This window comes from Hyaena hyaena, unplaced genomic scaffold (assembly GCF_003009895.1).
Source record: "Hyaena hyaena isolate Hyena2069 unplaced genomic scaffold, ASM300989v1 scaffold_674, whole genome shotgun sequence".
Taxonomy (NCBI): domain Eukaryota; kingdom Metazoa; phylum Chordata; class Mammalia; order Carnivora; family Hyaenidae; genus Hyaena; species Hyaena hyaena.
The window spans coordinates 238,394-258,204 of NW_024081309.1; the positions used below are offsets into that span (position 1 = coordinate 238,394).

General features: G+C 35.4%; 1 protein-coding gene across 1 annotated transcript in view; it reads right to left on the reverse strand.

The window, feature by feature from the left end:
- Positions 1 to 814: 814 nt before the first annotated feature.
- ZGRF1 (zinc finger GRF-type containing 1) overlaps positions 815 to 19,811 on the reverse strand; it is an 89,480-nt gene continuing 70,483 nt past the window's right edge. Inside the window, exons 21-28 of the mRNA XM_039217256.1 lie at positions 19,096 to 19,173; positions 18,502 to 18,649; positions 14,031 to 14,158; positions 11,775 to 11,898; positions 2,476 to 2,652; positions 2,210 to 2,344; positions 1,275 to 1,536; positions 815 to 1,124 (exon numbers count right to left, since the gene is read on the reverse strand). Of these exons, the coding sequence (XP_039073187.1) occupies positions 979 to 1,124; positions 1,275 to 1,536; positions 2,210 to 2,344; positions 2,476 to 2,652; positions 11,775 to 11,898; positions 14,031 to 14,158; positions 18,502 to 18,649; positions 19,096 to 19,173 (1,198 nt within the window). The 3' untranslated portion in view covers positions 815 to 978. The remainder of the gene's footprint in view (positions 1,125 to 1,274; positions 1,537 to 2,209; positions 2,345 to 2,475; positions 2,653 to 11,774; positions 11,899 to 14,030; positions 14,159 to 18,501; positions 18,650 to 19,095; positions 19,174 to 19,811) is intronic.

Below are 19,811 nucleotides of genomic sequence, written 5' to 3' on the forward strand. Positions count from 1 at the left end.
AATCACATGTAGAAGCATAATATGATTCCATATCTACAAAGTCCAAAAGCCTGCACATGATAACACGCATTACAAACCTATGTTTCTAAAAATTATGATACTGGTTACCCTGAAGGTGAAAGTATAGTAGCAGTGAGACACAAAGGGGCTTCCACGATATTAGTTATGTTCCAACTGCGATCTGAGTGCTGATTACAAAGATTTTACTTTATGAAAATTCACTTAGCTGTATACTTGTAATTTGTACACTTTTCTATACATGTGTATTAAAAAGAATTCAAAATAAAAAATTTATATCCATTATATATTTTATATACTAATAACTACCATGTGAATAAATGCATAGGAAGAAGACTAGAAGGAAATGAGCCAAAGGTAGTCTTTCACTCATTCATTTGTTCATTCAACCAATGGCTACTTATTGAGCACCTACAATACCAGGTATGGTGCTGGGTGCTGGCCAAGGCCATGTACTGACCACTGCTATCTCCAGGAGTGAATTTTTAATATTTTTCTTCTTTTTATATTTCTAAAAAGTTATTGTGAATATGTTTTTACTTGTAACAGGGCATGAAATATATTTATTTTTTAAAGATTCTGATAGAGCTGTAGTTCAGAAAGGGTTGTATTGATACAACTGTGTAGCCATGTTCTAATAGATGAGTTTTTGAGATATTTACTTATTTTTTAAGTAACATTGGTATTTTCCATGCCCTTTGTAAAACTTATTCCTTTAGCAAAAAGAAACCATAAGTTTTAGAAAAAATATATTTTTATTAGTAAGATTTTATATTACCTTCAACATCTGCCTATCTGAATATAACTATATTTTTTCGAAGAACAAATTTTTATATGTAGTTAATTTAATGTTATATAAATATTATAAAGCTTTATCAATAACAATGTTTTAGGGTAATAAAAATATAATAAAAAATATATAGTGTAAAGTGAATTTGAATTTATATAAATACAAATGATCTATGCCATGACTTTTTGTGAATGAGGTTTATCTTTTTCACTCTTTTTCTTCTGTTTTTCTTCTGCTTGTTTTTCAAAATAATCTTTAAGAAGATGGTTCAGCTGTGGTTCATACTGGCTTGCATGTTGTAATCCATCTTCCCTTCCTTAGAAAGAGATAAAACGTGAGACAACGATATTTCAGTCATCTCACACAGTGGCAAATTCAGAGCTAGTCCTACCTGAACCACTCCAAGCGCTAACTCAAGAGTCATTTTTAATTCAAAACACTTGAATTAAACATGTTTTTATTTTACCTTCACAGTGTTGGATCACATGTCCCCAGAGTCGATTCTTCCTCAAACAGGCTAAATTTCCCACAATCAATAAATGCCTCCTTCCTCTGGTCAATGCAACGTTCATTCTTTTTTCTGAATCAATAAATCCTACTTGTCTTGTCCTTACACAGGAAAGAATAATGATCTCCTTTTCAGCTCCCTGAAAAGCATCTACTGTGGATACCTGCACAGCTTTAATATCAGGATGATCAAAGTCCAAGGCATTGAGTGCATGACAAAGCTGTGGAGGAAAGAAGAGACCATACAGGGAAGGGACCATGAAGAACTTAAGCCCTGAACCTATTCACAGCAACTAGCAGTGGATAATTTTCATTTCTTTTAATGATTCACACAGATTTGGTAGTTTCTAAAATGATTCATAAATAACTAAATGACAATATAAATTAGGAAACCAAATCAAAAGTGATGATTTATCTATTGCTGGGGAATTCATACTAATTCAGAGTTGATAGATTAATAATAAAACAGATGGAAAATTTTTTTTAAAAAAGAAAAATGTAAAAACTAGTTAGAAGTAAATGGTTTCTGTGTACATTAATATCTGCTATCAATTTTGGATTTATTAATAAAATGAAATAATAATGAAAGAACATTTTGAAAAACAAAGATTGAATCCCATCTGGCCCAAAACACAAAGCATACACTGTATTTTCTTCCCTCTAATTTGTTTATTTGCATTTTTGCCCTAACAGCTGTAAACTGAATTTAATTAGACCTTGTTAGGTTTACATTTAATTATACAGAAAAAAAGCCAGACCACACAAAAATTAAAACTTTTAAAAATGTTACACTCCTGAAAATTTTTTAAGTACCAAACCCAACTACAATAAATGTGATTATCAAATAGTGTAACAAAAAGTTATAATATTTAAGTATCAATATGTAACACAAACCTTGTACATCTGGGATTTGTATAATGTTATCACCCCAATCACTGAGCCTGCGATCCCACTTGCAATCAGTGATTGAATCAGCTTGAGTGTAAAAGCAGCTTCTGCCACATTATGAAAGCTGTTATCTCTTTCAATCTGGAATACGAAACAGAGCCTAAATTATATTTCCCAGAAAGGCTACGGAAAACCAAGAAAACCATATAAACAACAACAATAAAATTAAACCCGGAAACTAAACCATGTTGAGTCTCATTAATGTCATTTACCTGTTCCAGTCCTTTAACGTTATAGAAACACAGAGTTGGGAGCCATTCCAATAAAGGGCTCCTCTCAGTTTCTGAAACGCCATTCATGAGGTTTCCTTCATAAAACAGGTCATTAGAGATAGCACTGATTGCAGGGTGACAACGGTACTGGGTCCTCAACAGAACTGGCTTATGACCCTAAGAAATTTAAATGCAGAAAAAAAATTAAAGCATTTTTTTTCCTTAGGGGGAAAAAAGATAGTATTTAAAAATTTTTAAACATCAACATATTGAACATTTGTGCAATTGTGCTCTTAGTAAATGAATTACAACCATAAAGAATAGACTATAAATAAAAAAATTTAATTACTAAAAATATCTTCATGGTAACTTACTATTATACCACAAAATTATAAAGAAGAAAGCATATCAAATGTTAGACTTACTATCTAGTAAGTTTGGCACCTAACATTATGACTTCATAATGTATGTGGAGTGGCCTGACACTAGATTGAAAAGGAATCTTTAAAAAAAATATCTTAGAGGGGCAAGTGGGTGGCTCAGTCAGTTAACTGTCTGACTTCAGCACAGGTCATGATCTCATGGTTTGTGGGTTCAAGCCCCACGTTGGGGTCTGTGCTGACAGCTCAAAGCCTGGAGCCTGCTTCAGATTCTGTGTCTCCGTTTCCCTCTCCCCTCCCTACTTGCACTCTGTCTCTGTCTCTCAAAAATAAATAACATTAAAAAATTTTTTTTAAAACATTAGAAAGACTTGTTGATAGTTCATTAATTTCCTTGGGCACAAACCATCTTTCAGTCTGAATATTCAAAGAAGGTTCCAATTTTGTTAGTGCATCATGAAGTCCATATTCTATCTACTCTAGGGCTCTTCTAGAGCATGCTCTTTATTTGCAAAAGGTTTTGGAGCATTATTTGAACATTTTGAATAACTACAAGTTACTCTAATAATAATAATACATAGTTAAAGCTAGGATTAATGATCACACAGACAAGGTATCTTTTACGGGTGAAAAACAGTAAGGAAAAAAACAGTGCTCTGTATTATTTAGGGCATAAGTTTGTGGATGAGTCTAAGTGGCTGGGCATGTGAAACCTCTGCCAAAAATACAAAATATGTTGAAAATATAAAAATGCTCAAAGGATCTTTATTTTTATTTTTATTTTTTATTTTTAAAAAAAAATTTTTTTTTTAAATGTTTTATTTATTTCTAGGAGAGAGATAGAGACAGCATGAGCAGGGGAGGGTCAGAGAGAGAGGGAGTCACAGACTGAAACAGGCTCCAGGCTCTGAGCTGGCAGTCAGCACAGAGCCCGAAGCAGGGCTCAAACCCACGAACCGCGAGATCATGACCCAAGCGAAAGTCGGCCGCTTAACCGACTAAGCCACCCAGGCGCCCCAGGATCTTTTTTTTTTAAATTCAAAGGACCACTCTTTAGTATGGGAAACAATGTTAGAGAAATGACTAAATTATGGTATATTCACATAATATTTGGTGATTAAAATATTTGTGACAAGTGATGATTACAAAGCTAGTAATAACACAGGGAAATGATTTATTATAATGCAAAGTTTATAAAAGGCAAGATAGAAACTATATGGTATGGTCTCAACTATGTAAAAATACACATATATTTTTACAGTTTTATTGTGATATAATTGACATATAACACAATTGTATAAGTACAACATAACTGTATAAGTTGAAGGTGTCCCATGAATTGATTTGATACTATATATTGCAAACTGACTGCCACCATAGCATTAGCTAACCCCTCCATCACATCACATAATTACCATTTCTTTTTTAATAGTGAGAATATGCAACATCTACTCTCTTAGCAATTTTCAAGTATATAATATAGTATTATTAACTATAATCATCATGCAGTTAATTAGACCCCCAGAACGTATTCATTTTATAACTGTAAATTTATACCCTTTGACCAGCACCTCCCTTTTCCTACCTTTCTACCTCTCAGCTCCTGGGAACCACCATTCTATTCTTGGTTTCTATGAGGTCAGCTTTTTTATAGATTCTACATATACGTGATAACATATAGTATTTATCTCTTTCTGATTTATTTCACTTAGCATAATGCTTTCAAGGTACATCCATGTTGTTGTAAGTGGCAAGACTTCCTTCTTTTTTGATGGCTGAATGATATTCCATTGTGTGAGCATATATCAAACATATGTATTCTTAGAGGGTATATGTTTGATATATGCAGACACTCCTAGGATGAAAGCTAGAGGGAATGATACCAAAATATTACAAAGGATTTTCTCTTGGGGGCACTGAGGTTATTACAGATTTTTTTTTAACCTTTAAGTTTTCTGTAGTTTCCACACTTTCTATAATAATAGATATTATTTTTATTTCTTTTAATTAATTCTGAACGAGTTCAAATATACAGAAGAGCAAAAAAAAATATGATACTCAATGTATGTACCACACAGATCTGACATTAGTATTTAGTCATTTTATTTCAGATTTTTTTTTGTTAAAACATGAAATGTGACATAGATAGCTACCCCTCACACTCCTCTATTTTCTCTACCACCTTCTCTAGAAATAGCTCCAATACTGAATGTGTTTTATGGCATTACCATGTAAGCTTTACATGTCTAATACATAGGCATGTATCTATGAATAATACACATTATTTGTTGTATTTTTGAAATTCACATAAATTGTATTTTATACTTTGTATCCCTTTGTACCTTGCTTCTTTCAACCTCCACTATGTTTATAAGAATTACCTATGTGGATCAAGTTCATTCACCTTAACTGTTTTATATATTCCATTTTGTAAATCCAATTCCATTACATTCTGTAAATAAATCCACTTTTCAGTCTATCTTTTATTTGTCCTTTTATATTAAAAAAAACTTTTAATGTTTTTATTTATTTCTGAGAGAGAGAGAGAGAGACAGTGTGAGCAGGGGAGGGTCAGAGAAAGAGGGAGACACAGAATCTGAAGCAGGCTCCAGGCTCTGAGCTAGCTATCAGCACAGAGCCTGACGCAGGGCTCAAAGCCACGAACCGGGAGATAACGACTTGAGTCAAAGTCGGAGGCCTAACCGACTGAGACACCCAGGCGCCCCTATTTGTCCTTTTAAGATTCCCTCAATAATCTATGTCATATTTTAAAAGCCACTGACAAAAGATAAGTGAAAAAGCAAGGAGCGAAACAGCATGCATGGGATGGTAGCATTTGCAAAAGGGGAAAATATTTTATGTATTTGCTTACACTGGCATAAGTTATCGCTAGAAGAATACAAGAAAAAGATGACAGTGCTTTGGGGGAAAGAAACTGAGTGGTTGGGGGACAGGAGTAAAAGTTTTCACTCTACTTTGTGGTTCCTTTAGAATTTGCATTTTGAATCATGTGACTAGGTTAACTATTTAAAAATGTTTTAAGAATTTAAATAAGTTTTTAAATTGAGATTTTTAAAAAGCCAATGGAAAGGTCTGATTGAAAAGAATCTGGACACTTACTTATCATGGAAGGGGTAGAAAGTTGTATGATTCAATTCAGTTACAATTAATAACTCAAGATCATTGAAAGCTTGAGTCTTCACAAAATTGAGTACAACTTAATTCAAAACAATGCAACTTGAAACTCAGTGTAAGGGGAAACTTCTGAAAAAGGTAGAGTAACGTTGCCTTGCAGAATCTGTTCTCCAATATCTAAAGAAACACCTACAACAAAATACTAAAAACAACAGCAAAGGAAAAATTCAGTAGCCATGCACCAAAGAAAGGTTTAGAGCCAACTTAGTGCCGTAAAGTTTATAAAGTGCTTGTCAAGAAAGAAACAGAATTCTAAAGTGGAAGGGAGAAATGTAGTACAGATCTTTCTTGACTTATGACGGGGTTACATCCTGATGAGCTCATCATAAGTTGAAAACATCATAAGTGAAAATGCATTTAATACACTTACACTATGGAACATCATAGCTTAGCATATCCTACCTTAAACATGCTCAGAATACTTACATTAGCACGTAATTGGGCTAAATCATCCAACACAAAGCTTAATTTATAATGAAGTACTGAATATTTCATATAATTTATTTAATACGATACTGAGAGTGAAAAACAGAATGGCTGTATGGGTGCAAAAATGGGTGTAAGTGTACAGGGTGTTTATACTCATGATCATGTCACTGACCGGGAGCTGTGCTCGCTGCACTGCCTAGCGTCATGAGAGATGATCCTAAAGCATATCATTAGCCTGGGGAAAACATCAAAACTCAAGATTCAAAGGATAGTTTCTACTAAATGTGTATCAATTTCACACCATCATTAAGTTGAAATTGTTAAGTCAAAATACTGTTAAGTCAAGGATCATCTGTATGGTGAGATTCCTAACTTCTCTAGAAGTCATAAAGTAGAAATGGCTCCTAAGAATAGTAATGAACGAGGAAAAGTAAACTGAGCAGTTTTTAGTAAAGGGAAGGCTCTGAGGATAAAACATCAAACTGGGGGGACACCTGAAGTCCAGGAATATTCCCCGTCTGGGACAGGGATAATACCTCCAACCATGTGAATGAATCCTGACACTGGATATTTAATAAAACCTTAGAATTGGGAGAGCTCATGTAAGCAAAAAAAAAAAAAAGACAGTATACATTCTTAATGTAGTTCTATTCCAATCCCACTCCTACCCCACTCCCCACACCCTATTTTCAGGGTACTAAGAAAATAGAGAATACAGATTACAAATCTGAGAGAGCATGAACATAAGGAGATCAAACAGGAATGGCAACTATGCTAACATACTACAGCTTCCCCAGCTCCAATTAACAAAATAAAGGAAGAAGACAATGCAAATGATAAGTATAGAACCCAGCCTAAACAAAATATAACCAAGAAACAGAGAAAAGTTTCCCTCAAGTACCCAAGCTTTAGAATATAATCAGAATATAACTAAGTGAAACAAAATCTCAAAAGTGAGGTGACGAAAAGACAATGAGATTTAAAAAGATAATGAGATTAAAAGGGAAATTTCAATCCTCAGGAAACAAACTAATTTTCAAAACAGTATCATTAGAGAACCAAAGGCAGCAAAGAACAAATGGAATTTCTTTATAAAACTCACTATAACCCAAATCAAAACTCAGTGCAACTTCAAACTCGGTGTAAGGGGAACAGACATAGTAGAAAGCCTTCACAGATAATGAAGATGAAATTAAAGTAACATTAATGGAAACAGATAAAGATACCCAATATAAAAATAATTGGGGGGCCTCTGTATTTTAGACCAAATGTGTCCCTGACCCCAATTCCTATGTTGTAGCCCTAAACCCCACAGAGATGATACTTGGAGGCGGGGCCTTTGGAAGTTAACTGGGTTTAGATGAGGTCATGAGGATGAGGTTCTTATGATAAGATTAGTTTCCTTATCAGCAAAGGAAGAGACCAGAGGGTTGTTTTTTTTTGTTTGTTTGTTTTTTTCTCTTTCCATCATGTAAGGACATGGCCAAGAAGAGCATTCTTACCAGGAACCAAATCTGAAGGAACCTTGATATTGGCCTTCCTAGTCTCCAGAACTGTGAGAAATAAATGTCTGTTGATTAAGCCACCCAGTCTATGATATTTTGTTATAGCATCCTACACAGACTAAGCTACTATGCAGAATGCATCAGGTGGAGCAAAAATCTTTCCTCCAACAAAGAAACAAAAGAATCTCCAGTTTGAGAGAACTTTCATTACAGAATGATTAGTTGCAGAAAGCTCCACACTGAGATATACTGTGGCAAATTTATAAACTTTAAGGTCATAAAAAGAGTTCTTGTAGCCAGGTAGGAAAAATAAATCATTACAAGGGAAAAATAATCAGGCTGGCCCTACAATTCACAGTAATACTTGATGCAATTATTCAATAAGCCAAGATGCCTTTTACATTTAAAAGCAATACATTATGAAACAAAAAGGACTCAGGAAAGTATGCATCTATAAGCCACTCTTGAAAAAAAATGAGGATGAAGTCCAAGGCACCCAGATGAATGATATAGAAACTTCTAAATATAGAACTAATTCTAGGGTCACCTGGGTGGCTCAGTCAGTTAAGCACCTGACTCTTGATTTCAGCTCAGCTCATCATCTCACAGTTTGTGAGACTGAGCCTTGGGTCAGGGCTCTATGCTGACAGTGTGGAGCCTGTTTGGGATTTTCTCTCTCCCTCTCTCTCTGCCTACCCCCACATCCATGAATGTGAGCACACACTCTCTCTCTCTCTCAAAATAAACACTTTTTTTGAAAGTTAAAAAATATATAGAATGATTCTAAACAACTATACAAATTATAATTATAGAACAAAAAGAATAATGTAACTAATAAAATAGGAATATGGGAAGGGATAAGAAAAGGGGGAAAGCATGAGAGCACTAATATGTCTACCTTTTAGAGCAAAGCAATCAATCCATCCATGTAAAATCTTCTTAGAAGGATCTTTTAGAAAATACTATCTCTTAAGGGTGAAGAAACATTTATTTGAAATTTAATCATTCTTTTAGTTTCATTTTCATTTGTCTTCTTCTGTTAAGAAAGTACAGAATATTGGGTATCTGGGGGGCTCAGTAAGTTAAGCATCTGACTTCAGCTCAGGTCATGAACTCATGGTTCATGAGCACAAGCCCCACTTTGGGTGAGCCCCACTTCTCTTTCTCCCTCCCTCCCTCTCTTTCTCCTCTCTCATTCTCTCTCTCTCAAAAAAGTACAGATTATTGAAAGTTCAAACAGCAAAATAACTCCTTAAATTCAATTTAAACTAGCAACATTGATAAAATTTTTCTTTTGGTAGGTTTTATATATTATTTTGGCTGTAATATTTTAATCTGCTTATAAAAATAGCTTGATTTACAATATTGCATCAAAACAATAGTAATAATAGATCAGCAAATTGGTATATGCATACAATGGAATATTATTCAGCCATAAAAAATTAAATAATATAGACCAATGGACTAGAATAGAGGGCACAGAAAGAAACCTGTACATAGTCAACTGATTTTTGACAAGGGTGCCAAAACCATTCAATGGGGAAAAAGGATAGATTTTTTTGACAAATGGTGCTGGGAAAACTGAATATATGCATGGAAAAAAAGAACCTTTACAAAAATAAACTCAAGATGGATTAAAGAATCTTAAGTTAAATGTAAGACTAAGACAATAAAACTCTTAGAAGAAAACAGTGGGGAAAATCTGTATAATACTGGACAAAGCTTCATGGATCTGACCCCAAAAGCACAAGCAACACAAGAAAAAAAAAAAAAAAAAGATAAATTGGATTTCACCAAAATTACGGAACTTTTGTTCATCAAAGGAAACTGTCAAGGGGCACCTGGGTGGTTCACTCGGTTAAGTGTCTGACCTCAGCTCAGGTCCTGATCTCACAGTTCATGAGTTAAGCCCCGCATTGGGTTCTGTGCTGACAGCTCAGAGACTGGAGCCTGCTTCTGATTCTGTGTCTCCCTCTCTCTCTGCCCAAGCCCCGCTTGAGCTCTGTCTCTCAAAAATGAATAAATGTTTAAAAAAAAAAAAAAACGAAAAAAGAAAAGAAACAGAGTCTTAACTACAGAAAACCAACTGATGTAGTTACCAGAGGGGAAGTGGGGGGGGGGGGGTGTTAAATAGGTGATGAGGCCTAGTGAGGGCTCTTGTGATGAGCATCGGGTAATGTATGGAAGTGATGAATCACTATATTGTACACCTGAAACTAATATTACACTGTATGTTAGCTGACTGGAATTTGAATACAAAGTTAAAAAACAAAGAGAATGGATTAAAAAAAAAAATTATTATATGACCCAGTAGCAGCACTTCTGCGTGTATACTCAAAACAACTGAAAGCAGAGAGTTGAATAGGTATTTGTATACCAATGTTCATGGCACCGTTATTCACTATAGTTGACAGTCAGAAACAACCCAAATATCCATCCATACATGAGTGGATAAATGATATGTGATATTATATACAATGGAATATTATTTGGCCTTAACAAGGAATGAAATTCTGATAAATACTACAACATAGACAAACTCTGAATGAATTATGCCAAGTAAATAAGCCAAACACAAAAGGACAAATATCATATGATTGTACTTACATGAAGCACCTAGAGTAGGAAATTTCAGAGGCAGAAAGCAGAATAGAGGTTACCAGGAACACAGGAAAGAAGTGTATGAGGAATTAGTGTTTAATGGGTACAAAGTTTCTGCTGGGATAATAAAATAAGTAGGGTAATGGCTGCAGTACATTGTGAATGCATTTTTTTAAATGTAATACAGTACTGATATATGCTACAATGCGGATGAACCTCAAAAACTCTATGCTAAGTGACAGAAATCAGGCATGAAAGGTCACATATTATATACATTCTAGGTTGTATATGATATGAAAGTTGTAAGACTGTATGATATAAAATGTCCTGACTAGATATATCTATACAGACTGAAAACAGACTCATGGTTGCCAGGAGCTGGAGAGAGGAGGAAATGGAGAAACTGCTATTTGAGTATAAAGTTATATTTTGGGGTGATAAAAGTGTTTTGAAATAAATAGAGCCCGTGGTTACACAGTATTTTGAACGTATTAAATGTCACCAAATTATTCACTTTAAAAATGGTTAATTTTATAGTATGTGAATGTCACCTCTATTTAAAAATGTATTAATAATTAGGGGTGCCTGGGTGGCTCAGTTGGTTAAGTGTCAGATTCTTGATTTCGGCTCAGGTCATGATCTCATGGTTCATGAGTTTGAGTCCTGTGTTGGGCTCTGCCCTAATAGTGCAGGGCCTGCTTGGGATCTGTCTCTCCTTCTCTCTCTGCTCTTCCCCCGTTCACGCTCTCTCTCTCTCCTCTAGCTCTCTCTGAAAATAAATGTTAAAATATATATAGTAGATATATAATTAATTCAAAAAATTCTTTTAAATGCAAAGCGTAACTCTACAACAGCTCTACAATAGGGGACATGGATAGTAGAGACATACAGTATTTTTAGATTTTAGAGCAAAAGCAATATATTTACTACCCACTACTAAAGTCGTATATGGGGAAAAGATTCACTTTATAAAAGTGCACTTAGCATGGGTGGTTCAGTGGTAGAATTCTCGCCTGTCTATAAGAGGGCACTTAAATTACAGAGTGCTAGTTATCTTTAAGAGGGGTACTTCCTAAACAGTTATAATTATCTTGGGCAGGGACTAGGTCTTCTAATATTTTTATTTTCTATCAATCTACACAGTATATAATACGTAAATGATAATTCTGTATGAATTGAGCAGTAGTACCATTAAGCAAAGCCGATCAAAAAGAGTTTGTTCCAATCCATTTTCATGAGCTGCATCAGAACCCTGAATAGTAGGAGGAAGCTGTTTGGGATCTCCAACAAGAATCAGCTTTTCACATTCGAACCTAAAAACAGAATTCCAAAAATTAATCTAAGCAACAAGAGAAGGCATGCATTGACATCATTTGCTGCACTATTTTCCATGTGTTCCCGAAGAGTTCTGGCAACTAACGAGGCTTAATAATGCTAATAAATGTATTAAAAGGATTTGAACTTACTCAGTAAAAAATCCTTTACAACTTTTTCCTACATAAAACTTACTAAATATCCCCCTGCCCCAGCATGGAATTAGCATTTTGCAGAACACATTTTGAGAAACAATGACTTTTAAATTCTGTAAACTTAGAGGCTTTCTTAGAAGTCATTTGCCTTAAACTCTTGCTTTAGAGATGAAATAAATTAAGTTCCTGGAGCTAAATGTCTTTCTAAATTGATGTAGGATATTGTGGGAAAATATCCAATGTTTTGTAGAAAACTTGTGTCTAAATCTCAACTCTATTATATTCTATGGATACAACAAGTTATTTAACTTCTCCAAGCTTCAGCACTCTTACCAATGACCTGGATGTTACTACCTTGCATAACTGTTAAAAGGACTTAGTAAAGTACATAATGCATTTAATATACAGTAGGTACTCCACAAGTATTACTCCTCTATACTCCGTGCAGGGCCTTTACTGTTCCTCCATTCCTGGCTCCTGAGTGGGGGGTGACCGACTCATCTCGGTTTGCCCAGGACTGTCCCTGTTTAAACTAAAATTCCCGTGATGCAGGACATCCCAAATCCCGGGCAAATCATGACAGCTGGTACCCTGTCCCCTCATTAACTGGGGATAGAACAAGGATTAGAACTCAGGCCTATTGACTCCAAGTCTAGCACTCTTTACACTGCCTTTAGGATCCCTCAGTTAGAGATGCTTTAAAGGTACAATGTTTCAATTAGCTGATATAGCTTAGAAGATTTCATAGTTTTCTAAATTTTAATAGACAAACTTTCATTTTCAACTCATTTTTCTGTATATAGTTTATATCCTTTCATAACATAAATTTTATTTTCAGAACCCAAACACTGGAACTTTATAAAGTAAGCAACTAAAGAACATTCTTCAGTAGATTTAGGTTCTCAAATTAGAACTAAAGAAGAGCCTTTAATCTAGTTGAGAAACCTGCAAGTTCCTAGTATAATTCTAGCACTAGTGTTATCAAGGCTTTAGAAATTATGTGACCTGTCATCAGGGAAATGTAAATCAAAACTACAAGGAGATATCAGTTCACACCTGTTAGAATGGCTAAAATCAACAACACAAGAAACAACAGGCGTTCGCCAGGACGTGGAGAAAAAGGAACCCTCGTACACTGTTGGTGGGAATGCCAACTGGTGCAGCCACCATGTAAAACAGCTCAAAAAGTTAAAAATACAACTACCCTATGATCTAGCAACTGCACTATTAGGTATTTACCCAAAGGATATAAAAATACTAATTCAAAGGGATACATGCCCTCTCACGTTTATAGCAGCATTATTTACGATAGGCAAGATATAATAGCAGCACAAGTGTCCATCCACTGATGAATGGATACAATGGAATATTATTCAGCCATAAAAAAGGAATGAAATCTGGCCATTTGCAATGACACAGATGGAGTGAGAGAATATAATGCTAAGTGAAACAAATCAGTCAAAGAAAGACAAATACCATATGATTTCACTCATATGTGGAATTTAAAAATAAACAAGAAAGGGAAAAAATAAGAGAGAGATAAACTAAGAAACAAAATCTTAACTATAGAGAACAAATAGATGATTGCAAGAGGGGAGGTGGGTGGCAGGAATGGGTTGAAACAGGTGATGGGGATTAAGGAGGGCACTTGTGATGAGCACAGGACGATGTACAGAATTGATGAATCACTGTATTGTACATCTGAAACTAATATAACACTGTATGTTAACTACCTGGAATTAAAACGAAAACTTAAAAAAAAAAAAATTATGTGACCCAAATGTCTAATCTGTGATCTAACAAAATTTTGACATATTACCACCCTCAAATTTCCCTCTGCATTCTTTTAAAAAAATCGCTTTAGTACCTAAATTGCTAGGAATTTTCACAAAAGGTTGGTAAGAGTTTGAAGTGCAAAATTATTTGAAATAATTATGATATATGAGTGCATTTTGGAAAGGAAGTTTTTACGTTACCTTGCGATGGGAAGGAGAGAGGCCGGTTCGGTTATTTGACTACACTCATCCAGCACAACTACAGGAAATTTAAGATCATTCATGCATGGGAATGGGCAGGCTGCACAGGTAACTCCAACTACCCGCACCTTTATTACAATAAGAATATTAAGTAAAATATTTTTTAAAAATAAGATAATGTATTTACCAAAGAACTTGTGGACTAAAGTCAGAAATGAGCTGTCCTAATTTAATTACTGGCAATCAGGAATCATAGGTCACTTTATTTCCACATTTTTGTTATTCCCACATAGGGAATGGAAGTCACAGAATAGAGGCTATTTAAGTCACAAGCCCCTTAATAAGAACAAATAAAAGATGCATTTTGACATTCACAAGGAAGGTATAATATCAAGGATTTAAAAAATATTAAGGATGGGACATACATATTTTATCCTTCTAGATGAAGCTAAATAGACACATGTATTATTATCAACACAGGCTGAAGTTCTCCACGAAGAGCACTGAACATGCTAAGGAACTGGAGTCTGTTTAACCTTCAAGCACACTAGGATTTTAACCTCTTTAAGAAAGTAAAGATGGCTAACTATGTCTAAAGAACAGTAAATTAGAGTGTACTTGTGTCCTGTAAGTATATTTGAATCTTATAAGTCTCAAATGTGGTAGCAGAATACCATTATTCTCAAGACAAAAAGCCTGATTTAAAAAAAAAAAACCAGCTCATATTTAATCTCTTCAACTAAATATAAACAAGAGGAACATGACTGAATTTTCTAATTAGATATGGTCATTGCTCTGGTAGTCTAACAGCTACATACACACATACACAAACACACACATACATATATATTTTTTTTCTCTTGTAACAATCTGAAGTATAATTCTGCTTCTTGGTAGCAAGGACAGTCCACACAAACTAATTATATTTTTCAGTCAACAAACGTGACTGACAAAAATATACTTTACAAATCAAATAGACCCTGTGAAACAAGAAATATTATAAACATCTTATTTTCTTTAATAATAAATAGCATTTAACACACACAATAATCCTTTGTCAGTTAGGTTTTCCTTTTGTTAAAAACACAAACAAAAATCCCAAAGCCCCATTTATTTATTTATTTTTTTAAATGTTTTATTTATTTCTAGGAGAGAGACAGCATGAGTAGGGGAGGGTCAGAGAGAGAGGGAGTCACAGACTCTGAAACAGGCTCCAGGCTCTGAGCTGGCAGTCAGCACAGAGCCCGACGCAGGGCTCGAACCCACAAACCGTGAGATCATGACCTAAGTGAAAGTTGGAAGCTTAACCAACTAAGCCACCCAGGCACCCCCAAAAGCCCCATTTATATTAAAACTCCACAGTTTTTAAATTCTTAGCTCTTGTAAATGGATCCAGCAGGGGACACTAGTATAGCACTATACACTCTCATGGTACCACTTTCAAGTATCATTCCTCACTTAATTTCTGGAAACTATATCTGGTAAGACAACCTTAGAATGAGAACCCTAAAGTTGTGAGCCAGGAAGCAATGTTTTTAGTTAAATAAGTAATACAAAAGCCTAGAGAACTAAGTTTTCTTTAGAATATTACATTATTATTGAGGAGGACCCTTGTTGGGATGAGCTCTGGGTGTTGTATGTAAGTGATGAACCACAGGAATCTACCCCAAAACCAAGAGCACACTTTATACTCTGTATGTTAGTCAAACTGACAATAAATTATATTTAAAAATACAATAAAATATTATATTACTTATATCTCTTAATTTGTCCTTCTACTGCTGAGATTCTAACCACAGAAGAGATTTTTATTATTGATCTAGGAAATTGCAGTTACTCATGAAGCATTTTTTAAAATTAATTTTATTGTAAAGACATGCCACTTTAGAAATGTGTTACCTCTGAATGCCTAATTGGACCTTGGAAATTTGTTATAAATAAAACTTTAAGAAAAATGTTTCCTTTAAAAGAGTTCTGATTTGTGAACAGATATTACCAATGAGCAATAGATTATGCTATCTGGGCTTTCACCTAGAAAATTATCAAAGAATGCATAGGAGCACATGTACCCCAATGTTCACAGCAGCACTCTCAACAATAGCCAAAACATGGAAAGAGCCTAAATGTCCATCAACGGACAAATGGATCAAGAAGATGTGGTTTATCTATACCATGGAATACTACATGGCAATGAGAAACAATGAAATCTGGCCATGTGTAGCAACATGGATGGACCTTGAGCGTGTTATGCTGAGCGAAATAAGTCAGGCAGAGAAGGACAAATATCATATGTTTGCACATATAGGAGGATTAGGAGGAACTTAACGGAGGACCGTGGGGAGAAGAAGGGGGAAAATAGTGGGGGAGAGGGAGAGAGGCAAACCATGAGAGACTCTTGAATGCTGAGAACAAACTGAGGACTGATGGGGGAGGGGAGGAGGTGGGAGATGGGCATGGAGGAGGGCACTTGTGGGGATGAGCACTGGGTGTTATATGGAAACAACTTGACAATAAAATATTTGTAAAAAAAAATAACTAAAAATTAAATCTTAAAAAAAAGTAAATTATCAAAGAAGTCATGAACTATTATTCTTACATATCAATATTATGTTGGATAAGTGACAAAAATGGTAAATAATTTACATAAATGATTAATTTGCACTGATTGAACACCGTCAAACTAAGCCCTCAGGATTAAGCAGAGAAGGAAGTAGAGTTGACTCTATAACTCAAAATAATAGCTAGTCTGAAGCCTTCTGAGGACTTCTGTAAGTGAAATTTGTTGCAGATTGGTTATCATTTGCAATTCCTCCTCCCTCCTTGTGAGAAATTACACTTCCGCACCCTTGGCCAGGTGACTTTGCAGCGCTTCCCACCAGGGAAGTAGGTGGAGTGTATTTCCCTGTCCCACTATTGCTGAGCTTGGCCATCTGACCTGTTACAGCAAACGGAGTATTAGCAGACATAATATGAATAAACATTTTAAATGTATTTGTGTGATCCAGCCCCTCTTCTTGCGCTTCTGTCTCTGTCAGGAGGCCATCATGCCACAGCCACCTGTTCTCAGAATGAGAGACCTGAACCATAGCCTCAAGCTGGGCCATGCCAAGCCACCTCTAGAGTCATGAGTTTGTTGTCTTAGAGTACTGAGATTTTGTTTGTTAAGCAGCATTATTTGAAAATAGCTAAGCAATACCGGGACCCAAGCACGGTGATTTTTCCAAATCTCTTTTTATACATTTCTTTTAAAGTTTATTTATCTTCACAGAGAGAGAGAGGGGGAGAGAGAAAGGGAGAGAGAGAGAGTCTCAGGCAGGCTTTGTACTGTCAGTGCAGAGACCGATGCGGGTCTTGAACTCATGAGCTGTGAGATCATGACCTGAGCCGAAACCAAGAGTTGGTCGCTCAATTGACTGAGCCACCCAGGTGCCCTGATTTTTCCAAATCTCTTGCAGAAAGTGACCAATGTCCACGTGGTCCAACAACCCAACAACTCCCTTTTCCTCTGTTCCTCTTTCTTTTCTCCATGCTCTCCTTTCACTGGTGGAAGCTCCTCATCGGCTTCTTTCTTATGAGCTGCCAGCTGACGTAAGCTGCTCTGCATCAGAGGCTGATAAAGGGGCTGATGCTGCCTGTTATGGGTGAGGATACTGTGTGTCTGGTCTGGGCTCCCAATATCTAGAAGCAAGTATCGGAGCCTCCTAGATTCTCAGATACAAACAGACCCTGAAAGGCTTGGCTTTCTAGGAAAACATTAAAGATAAATTTCACTTGATGTTTTGCCCAGGTCAGACCTCCTTCTCCTCTCCTATTTCACCTAGAAAAAGTTTCACTTATCTCGCCAAGAAATCTATCTTCTCTTTCCTCTTTAAGGGGAAGTTTTTCTTAATAATAAATAATTATTCTAAATAATATATTTATATATAACCTGTATAATAAATTAGAAAATAATTTATTAATAATAAAATCTTCTTCTCTTTCCTCTTTAAGCTTATAAAAAGATATACAAACAGGAACACCTGGGTGGCTCAGTTGGTTGAGCATATGACTCTTGATTTCAGCTCAGATCATGATCTTACAGCTTCATGAGTTCAAATCCCATGTCGGGCTCTGTGCTATCAGTGCAAAGCCTGCTTGGGATTCTCTCCCTCCCCATCTCTCTGCCCCTTCCCCGCACATACTCTCTCAGTCTCTCTCAAAATTATAAATACACAAACATACACAAACACACACAGACACACATACACAAATACAGAAGAGGAGAAAGGATAACTCAGTCATAGTAAGCTGGATCTGTTCACAAATTTGAAGAACGTTTTGTGAGAGGATAAAACATGCATTGGATAGACATACACACACCTTATTTGAATCTAAACTATCACAGGCATTTGTTTTATTTAAAGGAAATATTCCCCATCAACAAGAATGAGAGAAATCTGAATGGTACATATAAATTAAGAAACAAACTTACCTGCTTCAGCAGGGTTTTATTGGTTCCCAATTTATGCTGCTCAATACTTTTCCTGACATAGACCTTTTCCAGAGGAGTTAAGTCTTCTTTCAGAAGTGCATGTAGTTCTTTTAGTTGTTCATTTTCATTTTCTGAGCCAGCATGTAAACTAAAAAAAAGTATTACATAAAAGAAATTTCTCTTTATCCCATTTTCATGGTATAAAATAGTAAAATACAGATTTCTAAGTTAACCAAAAAAAAGATAAAGCTTTCTCTACTCTTCTTCAGAAACCAAATTTAAGGTAAGAGTTATATAAAATTATGATACTTCTTGGGGCACCTGGGTGGCTCAGTTAGTTGATCAAGTGACTCTCGGTTTCGGCTCAGGTCATGATTTCGAGGTGGTGGGATCAAGCCCCAGTGTCAGGCTCCACGATGAGTGTGGAGTCTGCTTGGGACTCTCTTTCTCCCTCTCTTGCTCTCTGCCCTTTCCCCACTCATGTGGGCCTGCACGTGAGCGCGCGCTCTCTCTCTCTCAAAAATAAATAATAAACTTTAAAAAATATTATACTTCTTTCAGCACTCTGTGACTTTTGGAATTCAGTGTTCTTACCTATAAGGTAGAATTGGTTTGGCAATCTTCCTAACACTCCCAACTCTGACAAACTTTTCAAATCCAAGACTGAGAAGCCTTTAAAGAAAACAAGGTAAAATAGATTCTGATTATTTAGAAAAATATTAGGCAAAGTTACATATAATATTTATGTTAATAAAATTAATTTTGTGTAACAGTGTATTTTATAGTTATAGTAGTCAATCTGAAATGTCAAACTCAGACTAAATGCAATGTAGCTAAAAGTTTTTTTACATAATGCATTTTATAGAGAATTTTTAAATTCAACTGAGCGTTCATTAAATGTTTATAAAAATGCTGATGTTAGTATTTATTACATATAAAATGGACTCTAACAACATAATTCAGAAAAGAGTAGCTACCATATACTTAGCATCAGGATTTATTAGGAATACATACCTTATGTTTACATACATTATCTCAATTAATACTCATTATAGCTCTGCATGATAATATCTCAATATTAGAGATGAGGACTCCAAAAAAAAAAAGTGAGGTATTTCACTGAGGTCACATAGCTAATAAGTGGAGTCAGCCATGATTCAACCTAGGCAAGTCTGTCTACCTCCAAAGGCTATGATCATTCTTATACACACATCACCCCCTTTCTGAAGGACTATTTTGCAAAATACATTAGCAAGCTTACAAATGTTTATATCCTGGGGCACCTGGGTGGCTTAGTCAGTTGAGCATCT